The 27,071-nt window shown below is 53.9% G+C and overlaps 2 protein-coding genes across 4 annotated transcripts; both read left to right on the plus strand.

Moving 5' to 3' along the window:
• The first annotated feature begins 4,607 nt into the window (after window positions 1-4,607).
• Window positions 4,608-15,554, plus strand: PHF13 (PHD finger protein 13). The gene is made up of 4 exons (XM_039474485.2): window positions 4,608-4,984; window positions 7,592-7,693; window positions 10,417-10,951; window positions 12,930-15,554. Exons 1-4 carry the CDS (start codon window positions 4,946-4,948, stop codon window positions 13,154-13,156), a joined length of 903 nt encoding a protein of 300 aa, XP_039330419.1. The 5' UTR covers window positions 4,608-4,945; the 3' UTR covers window positions 13,157-15,554.
• A 1,420-nt stretch (window positions 15,555-16,974) lies between these two features.
• Window positions 16,975-26,536, plus strand: THAP3 (THAP domain containing 3). Of its 3 annotated transcripts, none has more exons than XM_039474483.2 (5): window positions 16,975-17,123; window positions 21,064-21,256; window positions 23,039-23,104; window positions 25,397-25,498; window positions 25,782-26,536. In XM_039474483.2, exons 1-5 carry the CDS (start codon window positions 17,050-17,052, stop codon window positions 26,061-26,063), a joined length of 717 nt encoding a protein of 238 aa, XP_039330417.2. In that variant the 5' UTR covers window positions 16,975-17,049; the 3' UTR covers window positions 26,064-26,536. The 3 variants fall into 3 exon arrangements, with proteins under 3 accessions (XP_039330417.2, XP_039330418.2, XP_039330416.2); XM_039474484.2 differs by having other exon boundaries at window positions 23,042-23,104; XM_039474482.2 differs by lacking the exons at window positions 16,975-17,123; window positions 21,064-21,256 and adding an exon at window positions 21,263-22,276 and having other exon boundaries at window positions 23,042-23,104.
• Window positions 26,537-27,071: the final 535 nt, after the last annotated feature.

A 27,071-nucleotide genomic window follows, 5' to 3' on the forward strand; every position in this document is an offset into this window, starting at 1 on the left:
CATAGTGGTGCATGCCTGTAATCCCAGCTACTTGGGAGACTGAAGCAGGAGAATTGCTTGAACCCAGGAGGCAGAGGTTGCAGTGAGCCAAGATCGTGCCACAGCACTCTAGCCTGGTCAACAAGAGTGAAATTCCCTCTCTAAAAAAAAATTAGTGGGGCATAGTGGTGCATGCCTCTAATCCCATCTACTCGGCAGGCTGAGGCAGGAGAATTGCTTGAACCCGGGAGGTTTCAAAAAAAAAAAAAAAAGAATTACTATTTACTAGAAACATATTCAAGAAATATCTAAGTCTGGAAGGATGGCTCATGCCTGTAAGCCTCTCCACCAAAACAAACAAACAAACAAACAAACAAAAACTATTGACTATCCATTTTGTTTTTTGTTTTTGAGACGGAGTTTTGCTCTTCTTGTCAATGCCGGAGTTCAGTGGTGCGATCTCAGCTCACTGCAACCTCTGCCTCCCGGGTTCAAGAGATTCTCCTGTCTCAGATTCCTGAGTAGCAGGGATTATAGGCACCACCCCCAACCATGACTGGCTAATTTTTTTTTTTTTTTTTTTTTTTTTGAGACGGAGTTTCGCTCTTGTTACCCAGGCTGGAGTGCAATGGCGCGATCTCGGCTCACCGCAACCTCCGCCTCCTGGGTTCAGGCAATTCTCCTGCCTCAGCCTCCTGAGTAGCTGGGATTACAGGTACGTGCCACCATGCCCAGCTAATTTTTGTATTTTTAGTAGAGACAGGGTTTCACCATGTTGTCCAGGATGGTCTCGATCTCTTGACCTCGTGATCCACCTGCCTCGGCCTCCCAAAGTGCTGGGATTACAGGCTTGAGCCACCGCGCCCGGCCTGCCTGGCTAATTTTTGTATTTTTAGTAGAGATGAGGTTTCGTCACATTGGTCAGACCAGTCTCCAACTCCTGACCTCAGGTGATCCGCCTGCCTCAGCCTCTCTAAATTTACTGGGATTACAGGCATGAGCTACCGTGCCCAGCAATTTTTTTTGGTGTGAGACAGGGTCTTCCTCTGTCACCCAGGCTGAAGTCCAATGGCATGATCATGGCTCACTGCAACCTCAGAACTCCTGGGCTCAAGGGATCTTCCTGCCTCAGCCTCCCAAGTAGTTCGGACTACAGGTGTGCACCACCACACCCACCTAATTTTGTTTTGTTTTGAGATGGCATCTGCCTCTGTTGCTCAGGCTGGATTGCAGTGGCTTTATCTCGTCTCACTGCAACCTCTGCCTCCTGGGTTCGAGCGATTCTAGTGCCACAGCCTCCCAAGTAGCACACGCCACCACACCCGGCTAATTTTTGAATTTTTAGTAGAGACAAGGTTTCACCATGTTGGCCAGAACTATGGTCTCAATCTCTTGACCTTGTGATCCGCCCGCCTTGGTCTCCCAAAGTGCTGGGATTACAGACGTGAGCCACCACACCCAGCCTTTTTTTTTTTTTTTAAGACAGGGTCTCCCTATGTTGCCCAGGCTGGTCTGGAACTCCCGGGCTCATGGGATCCTCCCGCCTAGGCCACCCAAAGTGTTGAGTTTACTGAGCTACCATGCCTGCCTGGCGTGAATACCCATTCTGAGCAAAAGTTATCACTTGGATCTGAGTATCTGTTCCCTGACTTAATCAATGTTTGAGATTTTTCTTCCTTAATGTGACCAAGGAGTCCAATATACACTCCTGAATTCTAGGCTCAGTTTTGTCAGTAAGTCCATTATTCTGAGCAAGTCCTTCAATTCATTCCCAATTTGAGAATTTCTTTTCTTTTCTTGTTCTGTCTCTCAAACACTGTTCAGATTGAGAATTTTTTTTTTTTTTTTTTTTTTTTTTGAGACAGAGTGTCGCTCTTGTTACCCAGGCTGGAGTGCAATGGCGCGATCTCGGCTCACCGCAACCTCCGCCTCCTGGGTTCAGGCGATTCTCCTGCCTCAGCCTCCTGAGTAGCTGGGATTACAGGCATGCACCACCATGCCCAGCTAATGTTTTGTATTTTTAGTAGAGACGGGGTTTCACCACATTGACCAGGATGGTCTTGATCTCTCCACCTCGTGATCCACCCGCCTCGGCCTCTCAAAGTGCTGGGATTACAGGCTTGAGCCACCGCGCCCGGCCGAGAATTTCTTAATCTGTGTGTATGTGGGGAAAGATTTAATGTTTATTATGTGAAACATTTACCATAGGAGATAATGATCAGGTTAAAAAAAAATTCCTTCTTCTTTCACTTGGGTTTTGCCTCTAATAATCTTTTTATTTATTTATTTTTAGATGGAGTTTCGCTATTGTTGCCCAGGCTGAAGTGCAATGGCGTGATCTCTGTTCACTGCAACCTCTGCCTCTGGGGTTCAAGCGATTCTCCTGCTTCACCCTCCCAAGTAGCTGGGATTACAGGCATGTACCACCATGCCCAGCTAACTCTAATTTTGTATTTTCAGTAGAGACGGGGTTTTGCAGTGTTGGTGAGGCTGGTCTTGAACTTCTGACCTCAGGTCATCTGCTGGCCTCGGCCTCCCAAAGTGCTGGATTACAGGTGTGAGCCACCTTGCCAGGCCTTCTAATAATTATTCTTTTTGGTATTTGTATCTTTAAACTACCAACAGGATCATCACCTCCTTAGCTATGTTTCTTATTCTGGCAAAACAAGTTGCTCCTTGTCAATATGACCTTGGGCAATACTAGCCAACCTCAGGACATCTGCTACGGTCACAGTAACCAGGTAACATTCCAAATCTGGCTAAATCATTTGAACGTGCAATTGTGTAAGTTCTTGTTGGCTGGGCGTGGTGGCTCACACCTGTAATCCCTGTACTTTGGGAGGCCGAGGCGGGCGGATCACCTGAGGTCAGGAGTTTGAGACCAGCCTGACCAACATGGTAAAACCCCATCTCTACTAAAAATACAAAATTAGCCTGTCGTGGTGACATATGCCTGTAATTCCAGCTACTTCGGAGGCTGAGGCAGGAGAATCCCTTGAACCCGGGAGGCAGAGATTGCAGTGAGCCGAGATCATGCCATTGCACTCCAGCTTGGGCAACAAGTGCGAAACTCCGTCTCAAAAAAAAAAAAAAAAAAAAAAAAAAAAAAAAAAAAAAGTTGTTAATCAGCCAATGTCTCTGTTTTTAATCATAGTAATTTTGTTTTATCTTGTAAGGCACCTCAATTTATCATCTCTTGGGAGCCCTCCAATGGGCTACAATATCGCATAAATAATAAAACAACAGAAACAACGAGAACAGTAATCTACGATTTATTTAGCCAGGCACTATGCTAAAAATTTAACAGCTTAGGAAACTGAGGCTCAGAGAAGTATTTCTAAGATTGACGCCGTCTCCTATTAAACGTTTCCATCGGAATGATCGTAACCCCTGAAATAGCAACAGCCGGCTGATAGAGCATTCTGCGCCTGTCAAATATCTTACTAGTATCTCCAAGAGTTTTGTTTTCTAATTTGAATTTTAAATTTTGAGTCACTCCCCTTTAACTTCTTCGAAGATAGCGAACAGGTCACGGAATCAGCTTCGTTTTGTACTTACACCCCACCGCACCCCCGCCGCCCCTTCGGATGGTTATTGGGAACGTTACAGACCCTCAGGCTGCCTTTTGGTCATCTCATCAGGGCAGTCCCCTCCGTGTCCGGCCAGCCTTCCACTCGTACCGCTGTCGGATGCTCTGCGGTCCAGCGTTTACACACCGCCCATGCCAGGTAAACAGCAGCAAACACGCACCAAACACCGCGTCTTCGCCTCGCCCTGCGGCCCCGACTCCTCCGAGGATCCTCAGGAGAGTGGGAGGGAAAACGGCCTGTCCGTCCCAAGGTGAAGCGCAGGCGGCAAGAGAGAGCGAACGGAAGGCGCACCTCTTTAGAACGCTGACAACGCTGGCGCCGGGTTTTTAATGCCCGAACCCGGCCCCCACGAGTGAATCCCGCAGACGCCTACAGAAGAGCCCGGTCCAGCCCCGGTCCCGCGGGCCCGGAGCAGGCAGCAGCGCGAAAACGGCAGTCGCGAAAACAAGTTCGCTCCGCCCGGCCTGGCGCGGGGGCCCGGGCGGCGACTCCGCCCTCAGCGGGGAGTGGTGAGCGGTGCCCCGGGAGGCCGCGACGTCAGCATCCCCGCCCCCGCCGCCCCCACTCCCGGCCGGACCTCGGGGACCCCCGCCCCACAAAGGGGCGCGAACCCCAAGCAGGAGAGGAGGAAGGGGAGGTGCCAGCCGCCGCCGCCCTTCGCTACTTGGGCCGTCAGCCCCGCCCCCACCGCTGCAGGGACCCCCCCCAGCCCCCGCCCCCGCCCCCGCCTCCGCCGAGACCGAGGCGCTACCGCTCACACTGCCCCTCCCCCCGCGGCCGAGCCGGCGCGGGCCCCCGCACTTCCCCCGCTCCCGCGGCCTGGAGTCCAGAAGACCCTCCGCCACACACCGGGCCGCCGCCGCGACGCCTCCTGGGGGTTGGAGTCCTCAAGGGTGTCTTTGTGCGCAGCACTGCTGAGGCCGTGGACTACGACTCCCACAAGGCACTGCGCCCGCCCCCGCGCCCCGCCCCTCGCCGCCAGCCTCCAGTCGTCACCCAGACTACATTTCCCGGCAGCCCTCACGGCTCTCCCGCCCTCCCTCCCGAGACACGAGCCGAACTGGGCGTCAGGTCGGGGAGCCGGTCGGGTTCCCGCTCGCTGCCGCTGCCGCCGCCGCCGCCCCCCGCAGCGACTCTCCCGCCTCTGCCGCCGCTGGAGCTGCATCGCCCACTCCGCTCGGCGGTGGAACCGCCAGTCCGGGGTCACAGAACCAGAGACGCGACGCCCTGAGCCCCCCATCACCTCCAGCCCGGGCGACCCCCCCCCCCCGGGTCCGCCCTCGCCCTGCGCAGCCGCCCGAGCCCCCAGCCCCGGGCAGCCCCGCTCCCGCATCCTAGCCCCTGTACTCTCGGAGCCGCCGCCCCTCGCCCGGAACATGGACTCTGACTCTTGCGCCGCCGACTTCCACCCAGAGGTGAGTGAAGCTGCGTCCGAATCGCCCCCGACCACCCCCTCCGCGATGCTGCGCTCCTCAGGCAGCCGGACCCCGGTCACCCCGAGCGCCGCCCTCCCCCTCCCTCGCTTTCCCCTCGACGGCCTCCCCGGGAGCCCAACCCCCGCCCCCTGCCCGGGCCCGCGCTCGGTCCTCCCCGCCGGGCCTCGCCTCCGCGTCCTTTCCACGGACCTCCGCGTTCTCCCCGCGCCCTTTTCCCGGGGCCGTTGCGCCCATCCCTCTCTTCGGGGCCGCTTTTCTCCGGCCTCGGGTCGCCCCGGGACCTGCCGGCGCCCCCAGCGCCTCCCGGCTGGCCTGCTTACTCTTTCCCCGCCCCCCGGGACGCGGTCTGAGCCGCCGCCCGCCCCAGGCTCCCGCAGCTCTCGGAGACTTTGCGGCCCCCCTCGCATCGGGCTCGGCTCCCGCGGCCCCCCGCAGCTCCCCTGATCCCCCGGGCCCGATGGCCCGCGCCCCGCCCCCTGACTCCGCGCGCGGCCGGATCGGCCCCCGCCCCCTACGGCTTTCGAGGGCCCCTCCCGGTCTGGGGACCCAAGTCCTGCTTCCCCCCCACCGTCCCCCGGCGCGCTGGCCGCCTCCTCCGGGCCCCGGCCCCCCGCCCTCCGCCCCCCGCCCTCGAGCTCTGCTGGCTCCGCCCCGGCTTTCTCCCCCTCCTTCCGGGGATCGGCCTTCAGGGCTCCCTGCCGCCCCCCCTACCCCAAGCGGCCCCCTCCCCCAGCGGAGGCGCGTCAGTGTCGGGGGTGCGGGTCCGGCGGCCGCTGGCGAGTGGGGGAGGGGAGGCGGCGCTGGAGCCCGCCGGTCTCGCTGCCGTCCCTGGGGGTTCGCAGGGGGTTCCCCGGCCTGGGACCCCCCCAATCCTGCCTGGCGTCCCCCTCAACATCCCTGCGGGATGGGCCCCGCATCTTCCGGGGCCGAGTGTCGCAGGGGGCGGCTGCCACGCGGGAGAGTGGGTGGGGGCCGCCCCGCCATCTGCTTTCCGAGGAGGCGGGCGGGCGGCGTGGGCCGGGTGGGGGCGGCGTGGAGCCCCCCCAGTCCTCGCGCGCTGGTACCCCCAGCGCGCCCCGGCTCGAGGCCGCCGTCGCTCTCCACTCGGCCCCCGGGTTCCTGACCCACTTCTGCTGGTTCCCCTTCGAAAGAAAAGTTCTTCCCGGGAGTTGGAGGCCCGAGTGGCGGCCCGCGGTTCCCGTAGCTGGGCAGGCTCGCCAGTGCGGAGAGCGCGGGCATCAATGATCTTTGCCTCCGCTCCTCCCCTCGCCCTGGGGTCCGAGCGGTTGGAAGAGGAGGAGGTTTGCCCGAACCAGGTGGAAAAAGTAATTTACAAAGAGGATGGACTCCCTCAAAGCTAACCCGCGGGCCGCCTGCCTGCTCCTCGCGGCGGGAGGGATTGCCCGAGACCCCTGCCCCCCATTTCCCCCGGCTGTCCCTCAGCAGAGCTGCGGCCCCGGGCGCTGGGACGATACCACCACCTCTCCAGGAAGGATGGGGGTGGGTCGGACGGGCTCTGAAAGGAACCTCAGGGAACGTGCTGGGCGAATAAACAGCAACACAGCACACTTGTTTTGCTTAGGAGCAAATAAGATCTCCATCTCCTCGTTGTGCTCTCTTAGGAGAAAATCTCTTCTTGTGATGGGTGTTTCCAATTGAATGGGGCTGGAACCCTCTAGCAAAAACCTCCACTGTGCCATTTAAATGTGGGACTACGCTTTGCAGTAAGGTTCCTCGTTTATTGTGAGTTGAGACATTTGAGTGTCTGGCACCCGGACTGCTAGGGGAGTGGAGGAAACCCCCTGAGTAGGAGAGAGGGGTCCTCAGTGGCCCTAGCTGGTCATGATCAGCCAAGATTCAGCTCCAGGGTCCCGGCCTCAGAGAGCTCTGGAGAATGAGTGGTTGATTTTTTTTTTTTCTGTCCTCTCGGCTGGAGTGCAGTGACCAGATCTCGGTTCCCTGCAACCTCTGTCTCCAGTGTTTAACTGATTCTCCTGCTTCAGTCTCCTGAGTAGCTGGGATTGCAGGGGTGCACCACCACTCCCGGGTAATTTTTGTATTTTTAGTAGAGATGGAGTTTCACCTTGTTGGTCAGGCTGGCCTCGAACTCCTGACCTCAGGTGATCCGCCCATCTCAGCCTCCCAAAGTGCCATGAGCCTCCTCCGCAGGCGAGTGGTTGATTTTTGAAATCACTTAACATACGTCAGTTACAGCTGCTGAAGGAGTTCATATTCAGAATGGAAAATCTGTAGCAAAAAGCAGTTATTAGAGCTTCTCTTGATAGGCTTGTGGAGACTAATAGATAAAGTCAGAAAATATCACGAGTGCAAAGAAATGGACTTTTGTGTAAGTTTTTATCTCCCAGCTGATATCCCAGCATTCTTGGCATAAAGTCTTAATACTCCTCTTTCGGCTTTCTAAATGGTGTTATTTCTTGACTTGAACTTAATCTTGTTTGTGGACTGTTTAAGTCTAACAGTATTTTTTGAGTGGTTGACTGCAAAAGTTCCAGCTTACTTTCTTTTGTTTCTGATGCCACCTAGAAGCTTCCCCTGCAAATGTTCCCTTTTCTCTCCCCATAATAGGAATACTCCCCCAGTTGCAAGAGGCGCCGGACTGTGGAGGACTTCAACAAATTCTGCACTTTTGTCTTGGCCTATGCTGGCTACATCCCTTATCCGAAGGAGGTAATCTTCTGAGCTTCTGAGACCTTTCTTGATGGGTAGTCAAACCCCAGGGCCTCCTGCAAATCTGTGGGCTTGTGACTGGTCATTGGGTCAGCAGATTTGGAAGGGGCTGCTTGTGATGACTAGTCTGGCAGAAATCTGTTTCTTGGGAGTTTGGATTAGCTAGGGAAATGGTTCTAAAACTGGTAGAAAATGCCCGGTTGTCTAGAAAATGGTTTAGTAAACTTTTTTTTTTTTTTTTTTTGGGACGGAGTTTCGCTGTTGTTACCCAGGCTGGAGTGCAATGGCGCGATCTCGGCTCACCGCAACCTCCGCCTCCTGGGTTCAGGCAATTCTCCTGCCTCAGCCTCCTGAGTATCTGGGATTACAGGCACGTGCCGCCATGCCCAGCTAATGTTTTGTATTTTTAGTAGAGACGGGGTTTCACCATGTTGACCAGGATGGTCTCGATCTCTTGACCTCGTGATCCACCTGCCTCGGCCTCCCAAAGTGCTGGGATTACAGGCTTGAGCCACCGCGCCCGGCTCACTCTGCCTTTTATGAAGCTTCCTGCCTGTTGGAAATATGTATTGGTGTCTTCAGGGACTCATGGCTACAACTTTGTAGGTGAAGAGAAGTGTTTTTTTTTTTTTTACTTGCAGAGAAGAGGGCAGGACTGGAGTAGAGCTGCTGTGCTGCTCAAACTTCAGGCCTCGTTTATATTCTATTCTATGAAGCTCAAAATCGAAGAATCCAGATTTTTTTTTGGTTTTTGAGACAGGTCTTGCTCTGTTGCCCAGGCTGAGTGCAGTGGCACAATCTCGGCTCACTGCACTCTCTGTCTTCTGTGCTGAAGTGATCCTCCTACCTCAGCCTTCCAAGTAGCTGGGACTACAGGCCTGCCACCGTGCCTAGCTAATTTTTGTATTTTATTTTATTTTATTTATTTTTTGAGACGGAGTTTCGCTTTTGTTACCCAGGCTGGAGTGCAATGGTGCGATCTCGGCTCACCGCAGCCTCCGCCTCCTGGGTTCAGGCAATTCTCCTGCCTCAGCCTCCTGAGTAGCTGGGATTACAGGCACGCGCCACCATGCCCAGCTAATTTTTTGTATTTTTAGTAGAGACGGGGTTTCTCCATGTTGACCAGGATGGTCTCGATCTCTTGACCTCGTGATCCACCCGCCTCGACCTCCCAAAGTGCTGGAATTACAGGCTTGATCCACCGCGCCTGGCCTCATTTTTGTATTTTTAGTAGATACGGGGTTTTGCTATGTTGCCCAGGTTGGTCTCAAACTCCTGGGCTCAAGTGACCCACCTTGCCTTGGCCTCCCAAAGTGCTGGGATTACAGGCGTGAGCCACTGGGTTTGGCTGTAATTTTATTTTTTGTAGAGACAAGGTCTTACTGTGTTGCCTGGGCTGGTCTGGAGGTAGTGATTCTCCTGCCTTGGACTCCCAGAGTGCTGGGTTTACAGACACAAGCCACTGTGCCCAGCTGCATTCATTATATTTCTAGGAGGCAAACTGCCAGCATGGGTTTATTTCCATCTGCTACATAGGTGGCTAATGCCTGCTTTCTTTTCTTTTTTTGAGATGGAGTCTTGCTCTGTGGCTTAGGCTAGAGTGCAGTGGTCTAATCTTGACTCACTGCAACCTCTGCCTCCTGGGTTCAAGCAATTCTCCCTGCTTCAGCCTCCCAAATAGCTGGGATTACAGGCACCTGCCACCACTCCCAGCTAATTTTTTTGGTATTTTTAGTAGAGGGGGTTTTACCATGTTGGCCTGGCTGGTTTTGAACTCCTGACCTCAGGTGATCCATCTACCTCGGCCTCCCAAAGTGCTGGGGTTGCAGGCATGAGCCACTGTGGCCAGCCTATTGCCTGCTTTCCAAGAAGGAGAGTGTTCCACTGTTTGCAGATGACATGCTTGTGATCTGAAGGAACCGTAGAGTTGAGTTTGCCGCTTTGGGGCAGTCATTCCCGACTTAGATTTTGCAATATTTTGGAATGCCTAGTTTTTAAGTGTGCCAGGAAATTCTCAAAACTAATTTAAATTCACTTAAAACAATCTCTCTCTTCGGAGGGCAAATGGAAGGAAAGGTTTTTACAATGAGGGCAAGATAAGCAGACAGGTGTGGGTGTCCACAGCATTCCTTCCCACAGACACTGTTGAACTAATTTCCTGTATCTAAGATGGGGCTGAGGGTTCAGTAGGGAGTTTCTCTCCTTGTGGCATCACATTAAACTCATGGCATTGTTTTTGTGTTCTTTTTTTTTTTTTTGACAGGGAGTCTCACTCCATTGCCCAGGCTGGAGTGCAGTGGCGTGATCTCAGCTCACTGCAACATTTGCTTCCTGGGGTTTTAAGTGATTCTCCTGCCTCAGCCTCCCAAGTAGCTGGGATTACAGTTGCCCACCACCATGCCTAGCCAATTTTCATATTTTTAGTAGAGATGGGGTTTCACCATGTTGGCCAGGCTGGTCTCAAACTCCTGATCTCAAGTGATCTGCCTGCCTCGGCCTCCCAGAATGCTGGGATTACAGGTGTGAGCCACCACGCCTGGCCAGAAGTCATGGTACTATTGTTTCAAGTGTGATGCTGATGGGCAGAGAAGCTCAAAGTTGTGCAGACATCTCTGGAGGTCTGACCTGGCTTGCTGGCTGGGGAGGCTCTGCTGGGGGCTTGATCTTGTCACCGATGACTGGTCACAGTAACCGGAACCCACCACCTTTCCCTGTCTTTTTAGGAACTCCCTTTAAGGAGCAGCCCCAGCCCTGCCAACAGCACCGCTGGTACCATTGACAGTGATGGCTGGGATGCGGGTTTCTCAGACATCGCGTCCTCAGTGCCCTTGCCAGTCTCCGACCGCTGCTTTAGCCACCTGCAGCCCACTCTCCTGCAGCGAGCCAAGCCTAGTAACTTCCTGCTGGACAGAAAGAAGACGGACAAACTGAAGAAGAAGAAGAAGAGGAAGCGCAGGGACAGTGATGCACCCGCGAAGGAGGGGTACAGAGGGGGCTTGCTGAAGCTGGAAGCCGCTGACCCCTATGTGGAGACCCCCACGAGTCCCACCTTGCAGGATATCCCCCAGGCTCCCAGTGACCCCTGTTCGGGCTGGGACTCCGATACTCCCTCAAGTGGCTCTTGTGCCACTGTGTCACCTGATCAGGTCAAAGAAATAAAAACTGAGGGCAAACGGACGATCGTCCGGCAGGGAAAGCAGGTGGTGTTCCGAGATGAGGACAGCACGGGCAACGATGAAGACATCATGGTGGACTCGGGTGAGTGGTCCCTGAGGGACGATGGCCCTTGTTGGCTGGTAGTGAGAAGAGAGGTTATTTATTTATTTTTGAGACGGGAGTTTCGCTCTTGTTGCCCAGGCTGGAGTGCAGTGGCACGATCTTGGCTCATTACAGCCTCTGCCTCCAGGTTCAAGCGATTCTCCTTTCCCAGCCTCCTGAGTAGCTGGGACTACAGGTGTGCACCACCACTCCCGGCTAATTTTTGTACTTTTAGTAAAGAGGGGATTTTATCATATTGGTCAGGCTGGTCTCGAACTCCTGACCTAAGGTGATTCACCTGCCTTGGCCTCCCAGCCTCCCAAAGTGTTGGGATTACAGGCATGAGCCACCTTGCCTGGTCTAAAGAGAGGTGTTTTGTTTTGTTTGTTTTTTTTAAATACAGAGTCTCTCTCTGTTGCCCAGGCTGGAGGGCAGTGCATGATCTCGGCTCACTGCAGCCTTCACCTACCGGGTTCAAGCAGTTCTGTCTCAGCCTCCTGAGCAGCTGAGACGGCAGGCGCACGCGGCCACACCCAGCTAATTTTCTGTATCTTTATTAGAGAGGGGGTTTCACCGTGTTGGCCAGGATGATCCTCCCACCTCGGCCTCCCAAAGTGCTGGGATTACATGTGTGAGCCACTGGGCCTGGCCCAAGAGAGATTATTTATTAAAGGATCATCTCTCTGGGGCAGAGAGTCTGGTTCCTGCCGTAGAGTGTGACAGCCCCACTCTCTCAAGGAGAAGAGCTTCAGGAATGTGGATATTGAGATGTTTAGAAAAGGGTTGATTATCATTAGAGACAGCTGAGATTCTAAAACCTCAGAACATAAAAAGGATGTAGTTTTTTTTTTTTTTTGTTTTTTCTGGAGACAAGAGTCTCCCTCTGTCACCCATGCTGGAGTGCAATGGTACGAACTTGGCTCACTGCAATCTCTGCTTCCTGGGTTCAAGTGATTCTCCTGCCTCAGCCTCCCAAGTAGCTGAGACTACAAGCACACAACACCACACTCGGCTAATTTTTGTATTTTTAGTAGAGACGGGGTTTCACCATGTTGGCCAGGCTGGTCTCGAACTTCTGACCCCAGGTGATCTGCCCTCCTCAGCCTCCCAAAGTGCTGGGATTATAGGTGTAAGCCACCGTGGCCAGTAAAAGGGTGTAGTTCTAAGTAAGCATCCAAGTGAGCATCCAGGCTGGTTGCAGTGACTCCAGCAGTAATCCCAGCACTTTGGGAGGTTAAGGCGGTTGGATTGGTTCAGCTCGGTTGGAGACCAGCCTGGGCGCATGGCAAAGCCCTGTTGCTACAAAAACATACAAAAATTAGGCTGGACAAGGTGCCTCACGTCTGTACTCCTAACACTTTGGGAGGCTGAGGTGGGTGGATCACCTGAGGTCGGGAGTTTGAGACTAGCCTGGCCAACATGGTGAAATCCTGGCTCTACTAAAAATATAAAAAAATTAACTAGGTGTGGTGGTGGGCGCCTGTAATCCCAGCTACTTGGGAGGCTGAGGCAAGAGAATCACTTGAACCCAGGAGGCAGAGGTTGTAGTGAGCCAAGATTACACCATTGTACTCCAGCCTGGGCAACAAGAGCAAAACTCCGTTTCAATTTAAAAAAAAGAAGTACAAAAATTAGCCAAGCTTGGTGGTGTGTGCCTGTAGTCTCAGCTACTTGGGAGGCTGAGGTGGGCGATGGCTTGAGCGCAGGAGTTTGAGGCTGCAGTGAGGTATGATTGTGCCACTACACTCTAGCCAGGGTGACAGTGAGACCCTGTCTCAGAAAAAGTAAGCATCGCTTGGGTAATAGCTGGTTCTCACACATTATGCAGCCCCTTCTGCCTTTTCAGAGAGAGTGGCAGCCTCACATGGAAGTGGAGTGTTCTTCTCAGTGGAGTAATGGGTTTCATGGAAGCCCTGCTGATGGCAAGGAATCATGGGAATTTCTCTTCCCTTCTTAAGATAAATGTTTTTCCTTCCAGATGACGATTCCTGGGACCTCGTGACCTGCTTCTGCATGAAGCCCTTTGCTGGCCGCCCCATGATCGAGTGTAATGAGTGCCACACCTGGATTCACCTGTCCTGTGCGAAAATCCGGAAGTCCAATGTTCCGGAAGTGTTTGTCTGCCAAAAGTGCCGGGACTCCAAGTTTGACATCCGCCGTTCCAACCGATCGCGGATGGGCTCCCGGAAGCTATTCCTGGACTGACTGCTGGCTGGTGAGGAGGCTGCAAACGTGGAATCAGAAGCGACAGTGGGCTTCTTAAGCCCTTCTCTTAGTTGAGCACAGAACTCTCAGCTCTGGTGGGGGCAGATCTCTGCCATTCAGGTGCCTAAGCAAAAGGACAGACTGTCCAGGTAGAAACTGTACATAGCCAGTGACTGAATGCAACCTTTGCTGGCCAGCGCTGCTGCCAGAGCTGTGTTCCCTGCAGTGGAGGTGGACCGGACACCCATGTGCAGCGCGTTTGGCTCAGTTGAAAATGAGGGTCCATGGTAGCTGTGTGTTTTGCTATCATTGCTAACAGATTCCCGCTTATTGGGCTGAGTGCCAGTTGTTATTCTGCTTCCACTGTGTTGGGGAGAGGTGTTCGGTTTCCCCGGCCTGTTAATGAACAGCCATACGTGTAAGCTTTTTCTTGCGTGTTAAGTCTTTTACCAAAAGTGTCTGTACAGCAACCATCTTAAGTTGCCCCTGCTTAGTGGCTTGCCCTCTGCCTCAGCTCGGCCTGACAGGCTGGGGGAGGCACTGGTGGGAGGCCTCGGGCTCCCCTCGAGGGGCCCTGGGGTGGTGGGTCAGTGCGTGGTTCTTAGGTTTCCTTCTGTTTGTTAAAAGGACAATGTGGCCGCTTCTCTGTGGAAAGGGGATTGGTTGGGGGATTGAAGTGGCCCGTGTTCGTAACTCAGTTTCCTGTTTTGCACGATGTAAAAACCCTGTCTTTTTGCACGATGCAGCCAAAAGTATTGGCTGATTTCTTGCTGAGCGCCCTCTCAGTTGGTGTCTGAGGTCCTGGTGGGGCCCAGGCCAGCTGTTTTCGAGTGTGGAAACTCGTAGGTTCTGTTCTGTTTTCTTCCTTTCGTCTTATTCTTGTAGCAACATAAAGGTTAGGCAATCACCGGGACCCGCATGGTGTTCCTCTAAATAATAGGGTAAAGGAGAGTTGGGAGGGAGACTTCTCTCTTGGGTGACTCTTGTATGCCCTTTTGACAGGCTGGCCTGCCGGTTCCACAGGGCAAGGTTAGGACTTGAGTCCTTTTTTTCTGGTTTGAGTTGTTGAGTGAGTGATAGGGTAAGCCTTCCAGATGACACCTTGGAACTGTGCCGAGTTCCTTAGATCTTTGCTGGGATCCTGGACTTGGGAGGTCCGTGTGAGGGCCAGCTCTGGAGAAAGCTGGGAGTTGGTGCTGGAGGCTTTGGAAGAACTCTGCTCAAGGGCAGCGTACCCCGGGACACTGGTGGTTCTGGGGCTGGGAGGGAGAGGGCCCCCGCTTTCTCCAAAATGAGCATTGCTCTTTAGCAGTTTGAATACTTGTTCTCAAAACGTTTTGTAATTGACTGGTAGGTTTTCATAAGCATTGTTTCTTGTAAGGCATGGAAAGGGAAGAATGCCCAAGGGGGTCATGTTTATTTTCAGCAGGATGGGCCTGAGTGCTCCCTGCTGGGGGCTTCCCCTTCGTGTGGCACCTTTGTGCCAGGCCACCAGGCAGACTCTTCCCACCTCCTTCCACTGAAGCACCAAGGGGCTTGAACCGTAATTTGGCTAATCAGAGGCATTTTTTTCCCCGAATATTTTTCACACTTGTTCAACCGTCTTATTTTTTTAAATTTCTGTTGCTTGTATTAACACAAAACTAGAGAGAGAGAGTTTCTGAAGCCAGTTTATTGTGAAGATCCCCAAGGGAAGGTTCTGTAGGGAAAGACAGTAAGCTGGTTTAGAAATAACCTTCTCTCGACACCATTGTCTGGCTCTGACGAGGGCGAACATCTAGGACGCATTGGAGAGGAATTTGCCAAAGATCCTGCCCTATGATAATGCCTGTCCAGTGTCTTCATCATACGAATAACCAAAGCTCCAAAGTGGTTTTCTTCTTAAAAAAAAAAAAAAAAAAAAAAAAAAAAAAAAAAATTCCACAAGCTTTTAAAGGTGCATTTAAGAATCCATGTGACTTTAGAGTGGAACTGCCGGCCCTGGCGACTGACATGTGTGCTAGAAGGTTGGACGCCTCTGGAATGCATGTGATACTCATCTCCATTGTTGTTTCCTTGATTGCATTTTTGTTCTTTTAACAGGCCTGTCCCTGTGGGTGGTGTCTAAGAAGTCGGACACCTTGGTTTTTGTGTTAGATTGAGCTGGGCAGCTGCAATCAGCTTCTTTATGCAAATTAGGCACGACCCATCTGGGGCTCCTGGTTGGTGGCTAATGAAGTGAGGGGAGGGAGGGATGTCACCCCAAAAGTAGGCCCTCCCATCGGCTTTGGCCAGGCCAGACACTTCACATCGTTTACATGGTTCTGTGTAATTTTAAAGTTTATGTGTATAAAGCGAAGCTGTTTCTGTGAAACTGTATATTTTGTAAATAAACATATTGCTACTTTGAGGTTCATGATTCAAGGTTCAGGTGATTGCCTTCTGTGTTGAAGAACAATTGTGTTTCTTTCCTCGATACCTCCCCAAACCATGATGACATGAAGTCTCTGGGAAGGCAGAGTATCAGTGTGCACTTAGCGGGATGGAGAATGCCCACGGCATTAACGTATTTTGCTGGAGAATTCCTCAGAAACCACAGGATGAGTAAATGTGAATGGTTTTTGCATTTTCTTCATCAGATTGTGGATTAGCTAAAGCCCCAGTGACTCTTTAGCCTATTTCTGATTTTTTTTTTTTTTTTTAAATGAGATGAAGGCTCACTCTGTTGCCCAGGCTGGAGTGTAGTGGCGCGACCTCGGTTCACTTTCGACCTCTGCCTCTAGGGTTCAATTGATTCTCCTGTCTTAGCCTCCCGGAGTAGCTGGAACCACAAGCACATGCCACCACACCTGGCTAATTTTTTGTAGTTTTAGTAGACACAGTTTCACTGTGTTAACCAGGATGGTCTTGATCTGACCTTGTGATCTGCCCGCTTCCGCCTCCCAAAGTGCTGGGGTTACAGTCGTGAACCAACGAGCCTGGCACCTCCCCCCCCTTTTTTTTTTGAGACAGTTTTGCTCTTGTCACCAAAGGTCGGCTCACTGCAACCTCTGCCTCCCGGTTTCAAGCTATTCTCCTGCCTCAGCCGCCTGAGTAGCTGGGATTACAGGTGCCTGCCACCATGCCTGGCTAATTTTTGTAGTTTTGGTAGAGATGGGGTTTCACCATGTTGGCCAGGCTGGCCTCAAACTCCTGGGCTCAGGTGATCCGCTTGCTTAAGCCTCCCGCTGGGATCACAGGCGTGAGCCACTGTGCCTGGCTGATTTTTTTTTTTCCTTACAAGATGATGCCTTCCCTATAGCCTGCTTTGAGAGACCTGCAGCTCCTGGAAGTTTCTGCAAGGCCAGGACGGGAATCTCCCTCCCCTCGGGTGCCGTTGTTGCCCCGCCACGTTTGGGGGGGGTTCCCAGTGCCCAAAATTCTGGCAATGAGCTGTCTGGCCCCTGAACTGACACCACCAGTGGCCAACTAGGAGCCTCTCCAGTGACGTCAGAGTCGTCCAGGCCTATTCACACCTCAAAGCCCGGAACGCTGAGGGGTTGGCCTTGGTTTCCAGTTGTCCAAGCCTGTGGGTGGCTGAGTCCTGGTTGGGTGCTCGAAGCAAGGGGGTGAGAAGCGACCGGCTTTGGCGAATGGGGTAAGACCTGCCCAGGCCTAGGAGTTGGCGTTTCGGGCCTGAGTTGGGGACCGGAGCGCCCCGGGCCCCGTCCGACGCTGGGGAGACGCGGGTCGCGAGGACCGCGGGAGGAGCGCGCCCCGGAGCCGAGCCAGGCCCGTCACCACCTCCCGGCGGCCCCGCCCCTCCCGGCAGGCCCCGCCCCGCCCCGCGGCCCCGCCCCGCCCCGCGGCCCCGTCGCCCCCGCCGGCCCCGCCGCCGCCATCTTTGTTGGGGGCAGCCGGGCCTGGCTCTGGAGATGCCGAAGTCGTGCGCGGCCCGACAGTGCTGCAACCGCTACAGCAGCCGCAGGAAGCAGCTCACCTTCCACCGGTAAGAGGCCTGGGCCCGAGGGCGCGGGAGTACCGGACCCGGGCCTCGCAGGCAGACTTGGAGGCCCCGGAGGCCCGAGGGCACGCGGCCGCCGCACCCGGGGACAGGCTGGGGTGATGGGCCCAGAGGGGCAGGCGCCGCCTCGCCCGCCGCGGGGACGCGGGGACGCGGAGACGCGGGGCGGGGCGGACGGAGGGGCTGCGGCGCACCTGGCGGGGCCGGGGCCGGGGTTTGCCAGCCCCCGCCGCGCGCCGGCCCGAAGGGAGCCCGGGACCTGGGCGGTGCAGTGGAGGAGTGGATCCCCAAGGGGCGTGAGGGCAGTGGGAAGGGACTTTGCAGGGTCGCGGGAGGATGCTGGACGCGTTGGAGTCTGCTCCTGCGCTCCCAGGACCCCCCGGCCCGGCCCAGGAGCAATCGTCCTTGGTCCACGGCGGAAGTTGCGCTTTCTCCAAGGTTCCACCACGGCACCGTTTCTCTACCCACTTTTGGGCACAACCCCGAAGGGAGGCTTGTGCTGATCGTTCGCATTCCCTCTGCTCCCGTTTTACTCTGTTTTGTGATAAATGCTTTGCTTGAAGTATACATAACCCACGTGGAAAAAAATGCACGGATCGTAAGTACACAGCCCGGCAGTTTTCCCCAAGTGAACGCCGCCGAACTGAAAACGTTGCCAGCTGGGTGCGGTGGCTTAACGCCTGTTATCCCAGCATTTTGGGAGGCTGAGGTGGGAGGATCGCTTGAGCCTGGGAGTTCGAGACCAGCCTGGACAACAGAATGAGACCCTATCTCTACAAATAATTTTGAAAAATTAGCCAGGCAAGATGGTGTGCCCCTGTAGTCCCAGCTGCTCAGGAGACTGAAGTAGGAGGATTGCGTGGACCCAGGTTCGAGGCTGCAGTGAGCTATAATCTCGCTACTGCACTCTAGCCTGGGTGACAGAGCGATCCCTCATCTGAGAATACGAAATAAAATAAGAAAACGTCACTACCCCTGAGAAGACCCCCCCACACACACACACCTGGACCCCTCCCAGACCCTCCTTCTCTCTCCTGCCCAAGGGGAACCCTATCCTGCCCTCTATCAGGGTGGATTACAGTTCATTCCCTTTCATTGCTGCATAGTATTCTATTGAATGCAAGTATCAGAACATACCGAATTGTTCTACAATTGAAGGGGCATTTGGGTGGCCCCACTTTTTGAATGACAAATACCATTGTTCTGGCGGCTGCTTGCAGTGGCTCACACCTGTAATCCCAGCACTTTGGGAGGCCAAGGCTGGTGGATCACCTGAGGTCAGCAGTTTGAGACCAGCCTGAAACATGGTGAAAACCCATCTCTACTAAAAATACAAAAATTAGCTGGGTGTGGTAGTGCTTGCCCGAAATCCCAGTTACTTGGGAGGGTGAGGCAGGAGCATCACTTGATGCTGGGATGAGCCGAGGTTGCACCACTGCACTCCACAGCCTGGGCGACAGAGTGAAACTCCATCTTTTTTTCTTTCTTTTCTTTTTTTTTTTTTAAATAAGATGGGCCGGCCGCGGTGGCTCAAGCCTGTAATCCCAGCACTTTGGGAGGCCGAGGCGGGTGGATCACGAGGTCGAGAGATCGAGACCAACCTGGTCAACATGGTGAAACCCCGTCTCTACTAAAAATACAAAAAATTAGCTGGGCATGGTGGCGCGTGCCTGTAATCCCAGCTACTCAGGAGGCTGAGGCAGGAGAATTGCCTGAACCCAGGAGGCGGAGGTTGCGGTGAGCCGAGATCGCGCCATTGCACTCCAGCCTGGGTAACAAGAGCGAAACTCCGTCTCACAAAAATAAAATAAAATAAAATAAAATAAAATAAAATAAGATGACGTTTTACCATGTTGGTCAGGCTGGTCTTGAAGTCCCGACCTCAGGTGATCCGCCCACCTTAGCCTCCAAAGTGCTTGGATTACAGACATGAGCCACCACGCCGAGTCGAAACTGCATCTTAAAAACAAAACATTGTTCTGGCCAGTTTTGCTGGAGCTTGTGTTGTGGTGCATCTGTCTGTCTGCTTCTGTTAGGTATATACCTGGGGATGGAGTTGCCACTCCTCTCTTGAAGCTGTTCTCTCCACTCCCATGAGAGCTCTATCACGTTACTGGTGAGCCTTGTGATGCTAATGACTGCTATGTGTAGCATTTCACACAACTGACCCCTGACCCTGGGTCACTTCTCCCACAAGGTGTCTGGGACACTTCTCAGCCACAGGTGTCCCTTCTCAGTCTCCTTTGCTGGCTCCTCCTTATTTCCAGCACTAAGTGTTGGGAGCCCTGGGGTGGGGATGTGGCCTGGGTGGCCTCTGTCCACACTTGCTCCCCAGGGGATGATCTCAGCCAAGCTTATCGGTTCTGCAGGGTCGTCCTGCACACTGACGTCTCCAGTTGCGTGTGGCCACCTGTCACGCCAGCAGATGGGTAACCTAAAAAGCACCTAGAATTTAACTCCTAACATATGAAACAAAGTTTTTTTTTTTTTTTTCCCCCGAGACGGACTCTCAATTTGTTGCCCAGATGGAGTGCGGTGGCGCGATCTCAGCTCACTGAAACCTCTGCCTCACTGGTTCAAGGGATTCTCCCGCCTCAGCCTCCCAAGTAGCTGGGATTACAGGAGTGTGCCAACACATTGGGCTAATTTTTGTATTTTTAGTAGAGATGGGGTTTTGCCATGTTGGCCAGGCTGTTTTCTAACTTCTGAGTTCAGGCAGTCTGCCTGCCTTGGCCTCCCAAAGTGCTGAGATTAAGTCACCACGCTAAGCTTCTACAAAACAAACTTCTGATCCCGTAAACCTGCCCTCCTGTAACTTCTTTTATCTCAAACATGAAACTTCTTCCTTCTCTATTTCACCGTCTACAGGCAGACCTTACTGCATGGCTTTCAAAATACATCCAAATCTGCCCTCTCATTACCACTTCCTGCCGGCGCCTGGTCCCACAGCAGCCAGGGTGGACTCAGGTTCCATCTCACCTCTGCCTAGAGCCTCCAGGGGCTCCCCAGCTGCTCAGGGCCTTGCGTCATGCAGTCCCCACTCTCTCTTGCTGTCTCAGCCAGACCTGCATGGGTGGCTGCTCCTGCTGTTCCCCCCAGCCCCTCAAGGCTTGTGCTCCTACTTCCATGGTCTGTGCTCCAACCTTGCCCCTTCAGCTACCTTTCCTGACCACCCCAGGGCTTTCCTCTGTCTGTTCTCTGGAGCAGCTGTCATCCCCGCAAGATACAGTCCACATCTGTGTGGCTCGTCGGCTGTGCCCCCTCTCCAGAATATTGGCTCCATGGGGGCAAGGACTTTGTCTCATCACCCCCCATCCCTAGCACCGAAACAGGGCCTGGCTCCTGGCAGGCTCCTGGCAAATGTAGCATCGGAAATGGCTCACTTGGGCTCTCTGGCCATGCTTGTGGTCTTGGGTTTCCTATTAAGGACGCTTTAACAGCTGTGACAGAAGCTTCCAGAAATTAGATGTGATTTAACAAAGTGAGAGGACTGAATGTCCACAGCTGCTCAGTGAAATACTCTGCGATGATGTGAAAATTCTGTGTGGGCCGGGCGCGGTGGCTCAAGCCTGTAATCCCAGCACTTTGGGAGGCCGAGGCGGGTGGATCACGAGGTCAAGAGATCGAGACCATCCTGGTCAACATGGTGAAACCCCGTCTCTACTAAAAATACAAAACATTAGCTGGGCTTAGTGGCACGTGCCTGTCATCCCAGCTACTCAGGAGGCTGAGGCAGGAGAATTGCCTGAACCCAGGAGGCGGAGGCTGCGGTGAGCCGAGATCGCGCCATTGCACTCCAGCCTGGGTAACAAGAGCGAAACTCCGTCTCAAAAAAAAAAAAAAAAAAAAAAAAAAGAAAATTCTGTGTGACGCCGAGGGGCTGGGACCAGTCTGCCGGGCCTCACCTCCCCGCCTCTGCCCTCAGGTTTCCGTTCAGCCGCCCGGAGCTGCTGAAGGAATGGGTGCTGAACATTGGCCGGGGCAACTTCAAGCCCAAGCAGCACACGGTCATCTGCTCCGAGCACTTCCGGCCAGAGTGCTTCAGTGCCTTCGGAAACCGCAAGAACCTGAAGCACAATGCCGTGCCCACGGTGTTCGCCTTTCAGGACCCCACGCAGGTAGGGGCGCGCTGCCTCTTGGTCTGCTCACATCCAGCCTTCACCGCCCACCGGCAGCTGGGTGCAGTGGTGGTGGTGGCATGTGTGGGCAAAGCCAAGGCCAGGACCTCCAGTGACAACCGCACTGTCATGCCTCCGGGGTCCACAGCCCTCTGGCTCTGCCGGCCGTGACCTCGGCTTTAAAAGTCATAATTTAAAGCCGCTTTAAAGATGAAATCATTCTATGGCTGGGAACAGTGGCTCACGCCTGTAATCCCAACACTTTGGTACGCTGAGGCGAGTGGATCACCTGAGGTCAGGAGTTTGAGACCAGCCTGGCCAACGTGTTGAAGCCCCGTCTCTACTGAAAATACAAAAATTAGCCGGGTGTGGTGACACATGCCTGTAATCCCAGCTACTCGGGAGGCTGAGGCAGGAGAATCGCTTGAATGAAGGCAGAGGTGGCAGTGAGCCGAGATTGCCTTGGTGGAGGTGGGCCGTGTGGGCCTGGCTCAGGAGAGAGCTCACGAAGAGTTGGATGCTGAAGCCTTGAGATTGGATTCTAGGCCACAGGGGCACCTACCTGTAGTGGGCAGGCAGAATGGTGGCCGGACAAGCCACAGGCCAGCAGCTCCCTGTACTGGTGGATTTATTGGGAGAGGAAAGGGACCCATGAGTGAAGAGTGGAGCCCATGGGAAGAACAAGGTGGCTGCATAGCCAACACATCCAGAGCGGCCGCCTGGGAGCCCCTGCCCCATCTGCCCCAGCAGCCTTTCCAGATGGCCTCAAGAGTGCTGCCTCACCCTCTTCAGGTCGGCCGTCCCTTCTTCGGGAAGCCCTCCCGGACCCTCACATCCCTGCTGGCCTCTGACCCCTTCCTGCCCCTCGGTTCCTGGCCCCTGGGGCCCCCGCTGTCCTTCCTGTTTCCCTCGCTGGTTTTGTTTTCTCCCTGGAACAGGAGCTCCACGAGGGCAGGGGCTGCTTTCCCTGCTTCAGGCTCCACACCCGGGACGCTGGCTGGCACAGGGCAGGTGCTTGAGGTGTGTGTCCACAGACAAGCAGTTTAATCACCTTCATGTGTTTGCGATGACATGTTTGTCCTGGAAAGATGACGGTTGAGCCACAAGGAGTGGGGGACATTTGTCATTGTAGCCCTCAGTGCTTCCAGAGCCAGGTGGTGGGCAGAAGCTGGGTACAGCCCCTGTCAGCTCCACACCATGTGGTCCCTGCACTGGCCCAGCCCAGGGGCCGCAGGTTCTGCGTCGGTGGCACCTCGAGTGGTGAGCTGGCCTTCTGCTTGCTGGTGGTTGTGGGGCAGGGTGCCAGGCCCTAGGGCAGGCGTCCCTAAACTTTTTACACGGGGCCGGTTCACTGTCCCTCAGACCGTTGGAGGGCCGCCACATGCTGTGCTTCTCTCACTGACCACCAATGAAAGAGGTGCCCCTTCCTGAAGTGCGGCGGGGGGCCAGATAAATGGCCTCAGGGGGCCACATGCGGCCCGCGGGCCATAGTGTGGGGACGCCTGCCTTAGGGTGACGCATAGGAAGTACATTGCTCCCTAGCTCTACAGGGACCTATTCAGGGCACTCTGACCATGATTTGGGAATATCTTTTGATAAAGGGAAGGCGGACCAGGTAGGCAGTGTGAGTTGGGTTGAGCTTCAGGTCAGTTTAATTTAGCAAACGTTCATTGATTGTGGCACGCAGTGGGCTGAGCACTGGGGACAACCATAATGCCCAAGGCCTGCCCGAGCTCTGAGTGTTCTTGGGGTCCACGTCCACTCTCTGTGTGTCTCTTGCAGCAGGTGAGGGAGAACACAGACCCTGCCAGTGAGAGAGGAAATGCCAGCTCTTCTCAGAAAGAAAAGGTGAGTGCACTGGGCCCGGTGCTGGAATGTTTACATTACGCTGTGGGTTGAGACAGGAAGGTGGCATTTTCCCGGTGAGGCCGGCCTGTGGGGCTGTTGCCTTTCCTCATATGCCAGTTTGGATTCCCTGTTTTTCCGGAGGGAAGGTCTAAGCCTCTGAGCTTCCTTCTTTTCGATATCAAAGAATCTCAGTTGCTAGTAAGGATGGTGCCTGATTCTCTCTTTTTTTTTTTGAGACGGAGTCACGCTTTTGTCACCCTGTCACCCAGGTTGGAGTGCAGGGGTGCAGTCTTGGCTCACTGCAGCCTCCTCCTAGGTTCAAGCGATTCTCCTGCCTCAGCCTCCCAAGTAGCTGGGATTACAGATGCCTGCTACCATGTCTGGCTGATTTTTATATATTTTTTTTAGTAGAGATGGGGTTTTACCACATTGGCCAGGCTGGTCTCCAACTCCTGACCTGTAGTGATCCACCTGCCTCAGCCTCCCAAAGTGCTGGGATTACAGGCATGAGCCACCATGCCTGGACCCCCTTTTTGGTAGAGATAGGGTCTTGCTATTTTACCCAGGCTGGTCTCAAACTACTGGAGTCACTGCGCCCAACCTTTTTTTTTTTTGAGGCAAGTTTCACTCTGTTGCTCAGGCTCGGTTCAGTGGTACAGTCATGACTTATGGCAGCCTCATCCTTCCAGAACCAAGCCATCCTCCTATTTCAGCCTCCCAAGTGGCTGGGACCATAGGCATATGCCACCACACCCAGCTAATTAAAAAAAAAATTGTTTTGTAGAGGTGGGGGTCTTGTTCTCTTGCCCAGTCTGGTCTCAAACTCTTGGATTCAAGAGATTCTCCTGCCGTGGCCTCTCAAAGTGCTGAATTATAGGTGGCAGCCACCGCACCTCACTGTGCCTGATGTCACTGCCCCCCTCCCCGTGCCCCCCCGCCTGATTTCTTAAAGTTCAGTTTCAGGGCTGGGTATGGTGGCTCACACTTGTAATCCCAGCACTTGGGGGAGGTGGGTGGATTTCTTGAGGCTAAGAGTTTGAGACTAGCCTGGCCAACGTGGTAAAACACCATCTTTACTTAAACTATAAAAATTAGCTGAGCTGGGCGTGGCGGCTCCTGCCTGTAATCCCAGCACTTTGGGAGGCCAAGGCAGGTGGATCACCTGAGGTCAGGAATTCGAGACCAGCCTGGCCAACATGAGAAAACTCTATCTACTAAAAATACAAAAATTAGGCCGGCTGTGGTGGCTCATACCTGTAATCCTAGCACTTTGGGAGGCCAAGGTGTGTGGACTGCCTGAGGTCAGGAGTTGGAGACCAGCCTGGTAAAACCCCATCTCTACTAAAAATACAAAAATTAGCTGGGCGTGGTGGTGGGTGCTTATAATCCCAGCTACTTAGGAAGAGAATCACTTGAATCCGGGGGGTGGAGGTTGCAGTGAGCTGAGATCACACCACTTCACTCTAGCCTGGACGAAAGAGCTAAACTCAAGAGAAAACAAAATAAAAAAAAATCAGCTGGGCATGCTTGCACGTGCCTGTAGTCCCAGCTACTCAAAAGGCTGAGGGAGAATTGCTTGAACCTGGTAGGTGGAGGTTGCAGTGAGCTGAGATCGTGCCACTGCACTCCTGTAGAGCTAGATTCCGTCTCAAAAAAAAAAAAAAAAAAAAAAAGGCCGGGCGTGGTGGCTCAAGCCTGTAATCCCAGCACTTTGGGAGGCTGAGGCGGGTGGATCACAAGGATGATCGGGACCATTTTGGTCAACATGGTGAAACCCCGTCTCTACTAAAAATACAAAACATTAGCTGGGCATGGTGGCACGTGCCTGTAATCCCAGCTACTCAGGAGGCTGAGGCAGGAGAATTGCCTGAACCCAGGAGGCAGAGGTTGCGGTGAGCCGAGATTGCGCCATTGCACTCCAGCCTGGGTAACAAGAGTGAAACTCTGTCTCAAAAAAAAAAAAAAAAATAATAATAATAATTTCACTGGGGATGGTGGTGGTCGCCTGTAATTCCAGCTACTGGGGAGGCTGAGGCATAAGAAGTACTTGAACCCCGGAGCAGAGGTTGCAGTGAGCCAAGATCATACCACTCACTCCAGCCTGGATGACAGAGCGAGACTGTCTCAAAAAATATAAGTGTTAGGAAGAGGCTGGCTGTTTGTGCAGGGGCACAGACCCTGGAGCTGGGCCCTGGCTGTTGCCACTCCCCCAGAGGGACAAGTAGCAGCTTTAGCAGGGCCCCAAATGCATCTGCAGGGCTATAGTTCTGGACTCCACCCTGCTGTTCCCAGGTCCTCCCTGAGGCGGGGGCTGGAGAGGATGGCCCTGGGAGAAACATGAACACTGCGCTTGAGCTTCAGTTGCCTCCAAATGCCACAGGACCCGTAAAACAGGTAAGACTGAGTACAGAGGTGGCCAGTGCTCCAAATGCGATGGAAACCGGTGTCCTGAGCACACACCACATGAAAGCCGTGTGGCTGAGGCAGGGTGCGCAGCCTTGGTTGCAGAGCTTCCCAGTATAATTCACCACCATGGTGTGGAAACGTCTGGATTTCAGGAGAGCAGCCAGGAGCATCTGGCTGCCCGGGGCAGGGTGTGCTGGATGTGTCTGGTGGCCTGCCCTGGCCCGCCTTCTGCTGGTGAGGCAGCCCTCAGCTCTCATTTCCCCGTCCTCAGGTCTTGCCACAGAGGCCGCAAGCAACAGAGGCTGTTGGCTGGCTGGCCGGCCCTGCAGGCCTGAGAAGGCCCCGCAACAAGCAGCCGTCTGATCACAGCTACGCCCTTTTGGACTTAGATTCCCTGAAGAAAAAACTCTTCCTCACTCTGAAGGAAAATGAAAAGCTTCGGAAGCGCTTGCAGGCCCAGAGGCTGGTGATGCAAAGGATGTCCACCCACCTCCGAGCCTGCAAAGGGCACTGGGGACTCCAGGCCAGACTTCGGCCAGAGCAGCAGAGCTGAGCCCCATGGGCTCTGGACACACAGGTGGCAGAGGCACCAGGGCTGGCAGGGCTTTGCACCTCTGGCTGTGGACATTTCTGTGTGCTATGGATACTGAGAAAGTTGGCCATAAGGCCTGCTGGGTGGGGGACTGGGACAGTGGTTAAGCTCCCCGGCAAGAGCTTCTGGGGGACGTTTAGAGGCATGGCACCAGGAGTGCACATCCATGGCATGACAAGCTTATCTTCCCACGGCAACAGAAGCCCAGGCTGAAGCTGGTTCTGGACACTGTCCTTTCCGAGCGAGTACAGTTGGAATTCCGCCCCAGTGTGGGAGATGCTCCTGAGGAAGCCACGTGGGGGAGCACTGGCCGGCTCTGTGGCAAGTGAGTGGGTGCCTGCCTCCATCAGCCTGGACAGCTGCTCAGGGTTTTGAGTGACTCCTGTCCCAGGCTGGTGTGAGTGGGCAGTGTAATAAAGTGTCTTTCTATATGATGTTGCTTCCATCATTTTGTTTTCTCTCCTGCTGTGATTCCTTCTAAAAGACTGACTTCCATGGCTGGGTGCAGTGGCTGATGCCTGTAATCCCAGCCCTTTGAGACCAGCCTGGCCAACATGGTGAAATCCCATCTCTACGAAAAAGTACAAAAATTAGCCAGGCATGGTGGCACATGCTTGTAGTCCCAGCTACTGGGGAGGCTGAGGCAGGAGGATCACTTGAACCTGGGAGGCAGAGGTTGCAGTGAGCTGAGATAGTGCCACTGCACTGTAGTCTGGGCCACAGAGACTGTCTCCAAAAAAAAAGACTTCCTATTTCATGTAATTTATAATTTTAGTGAGTTAAAGAGAAAACAAAAGTTCAAGCCAAACTGCTTTCCTAACTTGGGGTCTATTTCTCAGGCAAATTTTTTTTTTTTTTTTTTTTTAAATCTTTCCATTTTTGTTTTTTTGAGGGGGCCACATTTCTGGCATGGGTAAATGTTTAATGTAGAAAATGAAACCCCAGCTTCAGGTGAAGGCCTGTGGTTGA

The sequence above is a fragment of the Saimiri boliviensis genome, chromosome 11 (genome assembly GCF_048565385.1).
Source record: "Saimiri boliviensis isolate mSaiBol1 chromosome 11, mSaiBol1.pri, whole genome shotgun sequence".
Lineage (NCBI taxonomy): Eukaryota > Metazoa > Chordata > Mammalia > Primates > Cebidae > Saimiri > Saimiri boliviensis.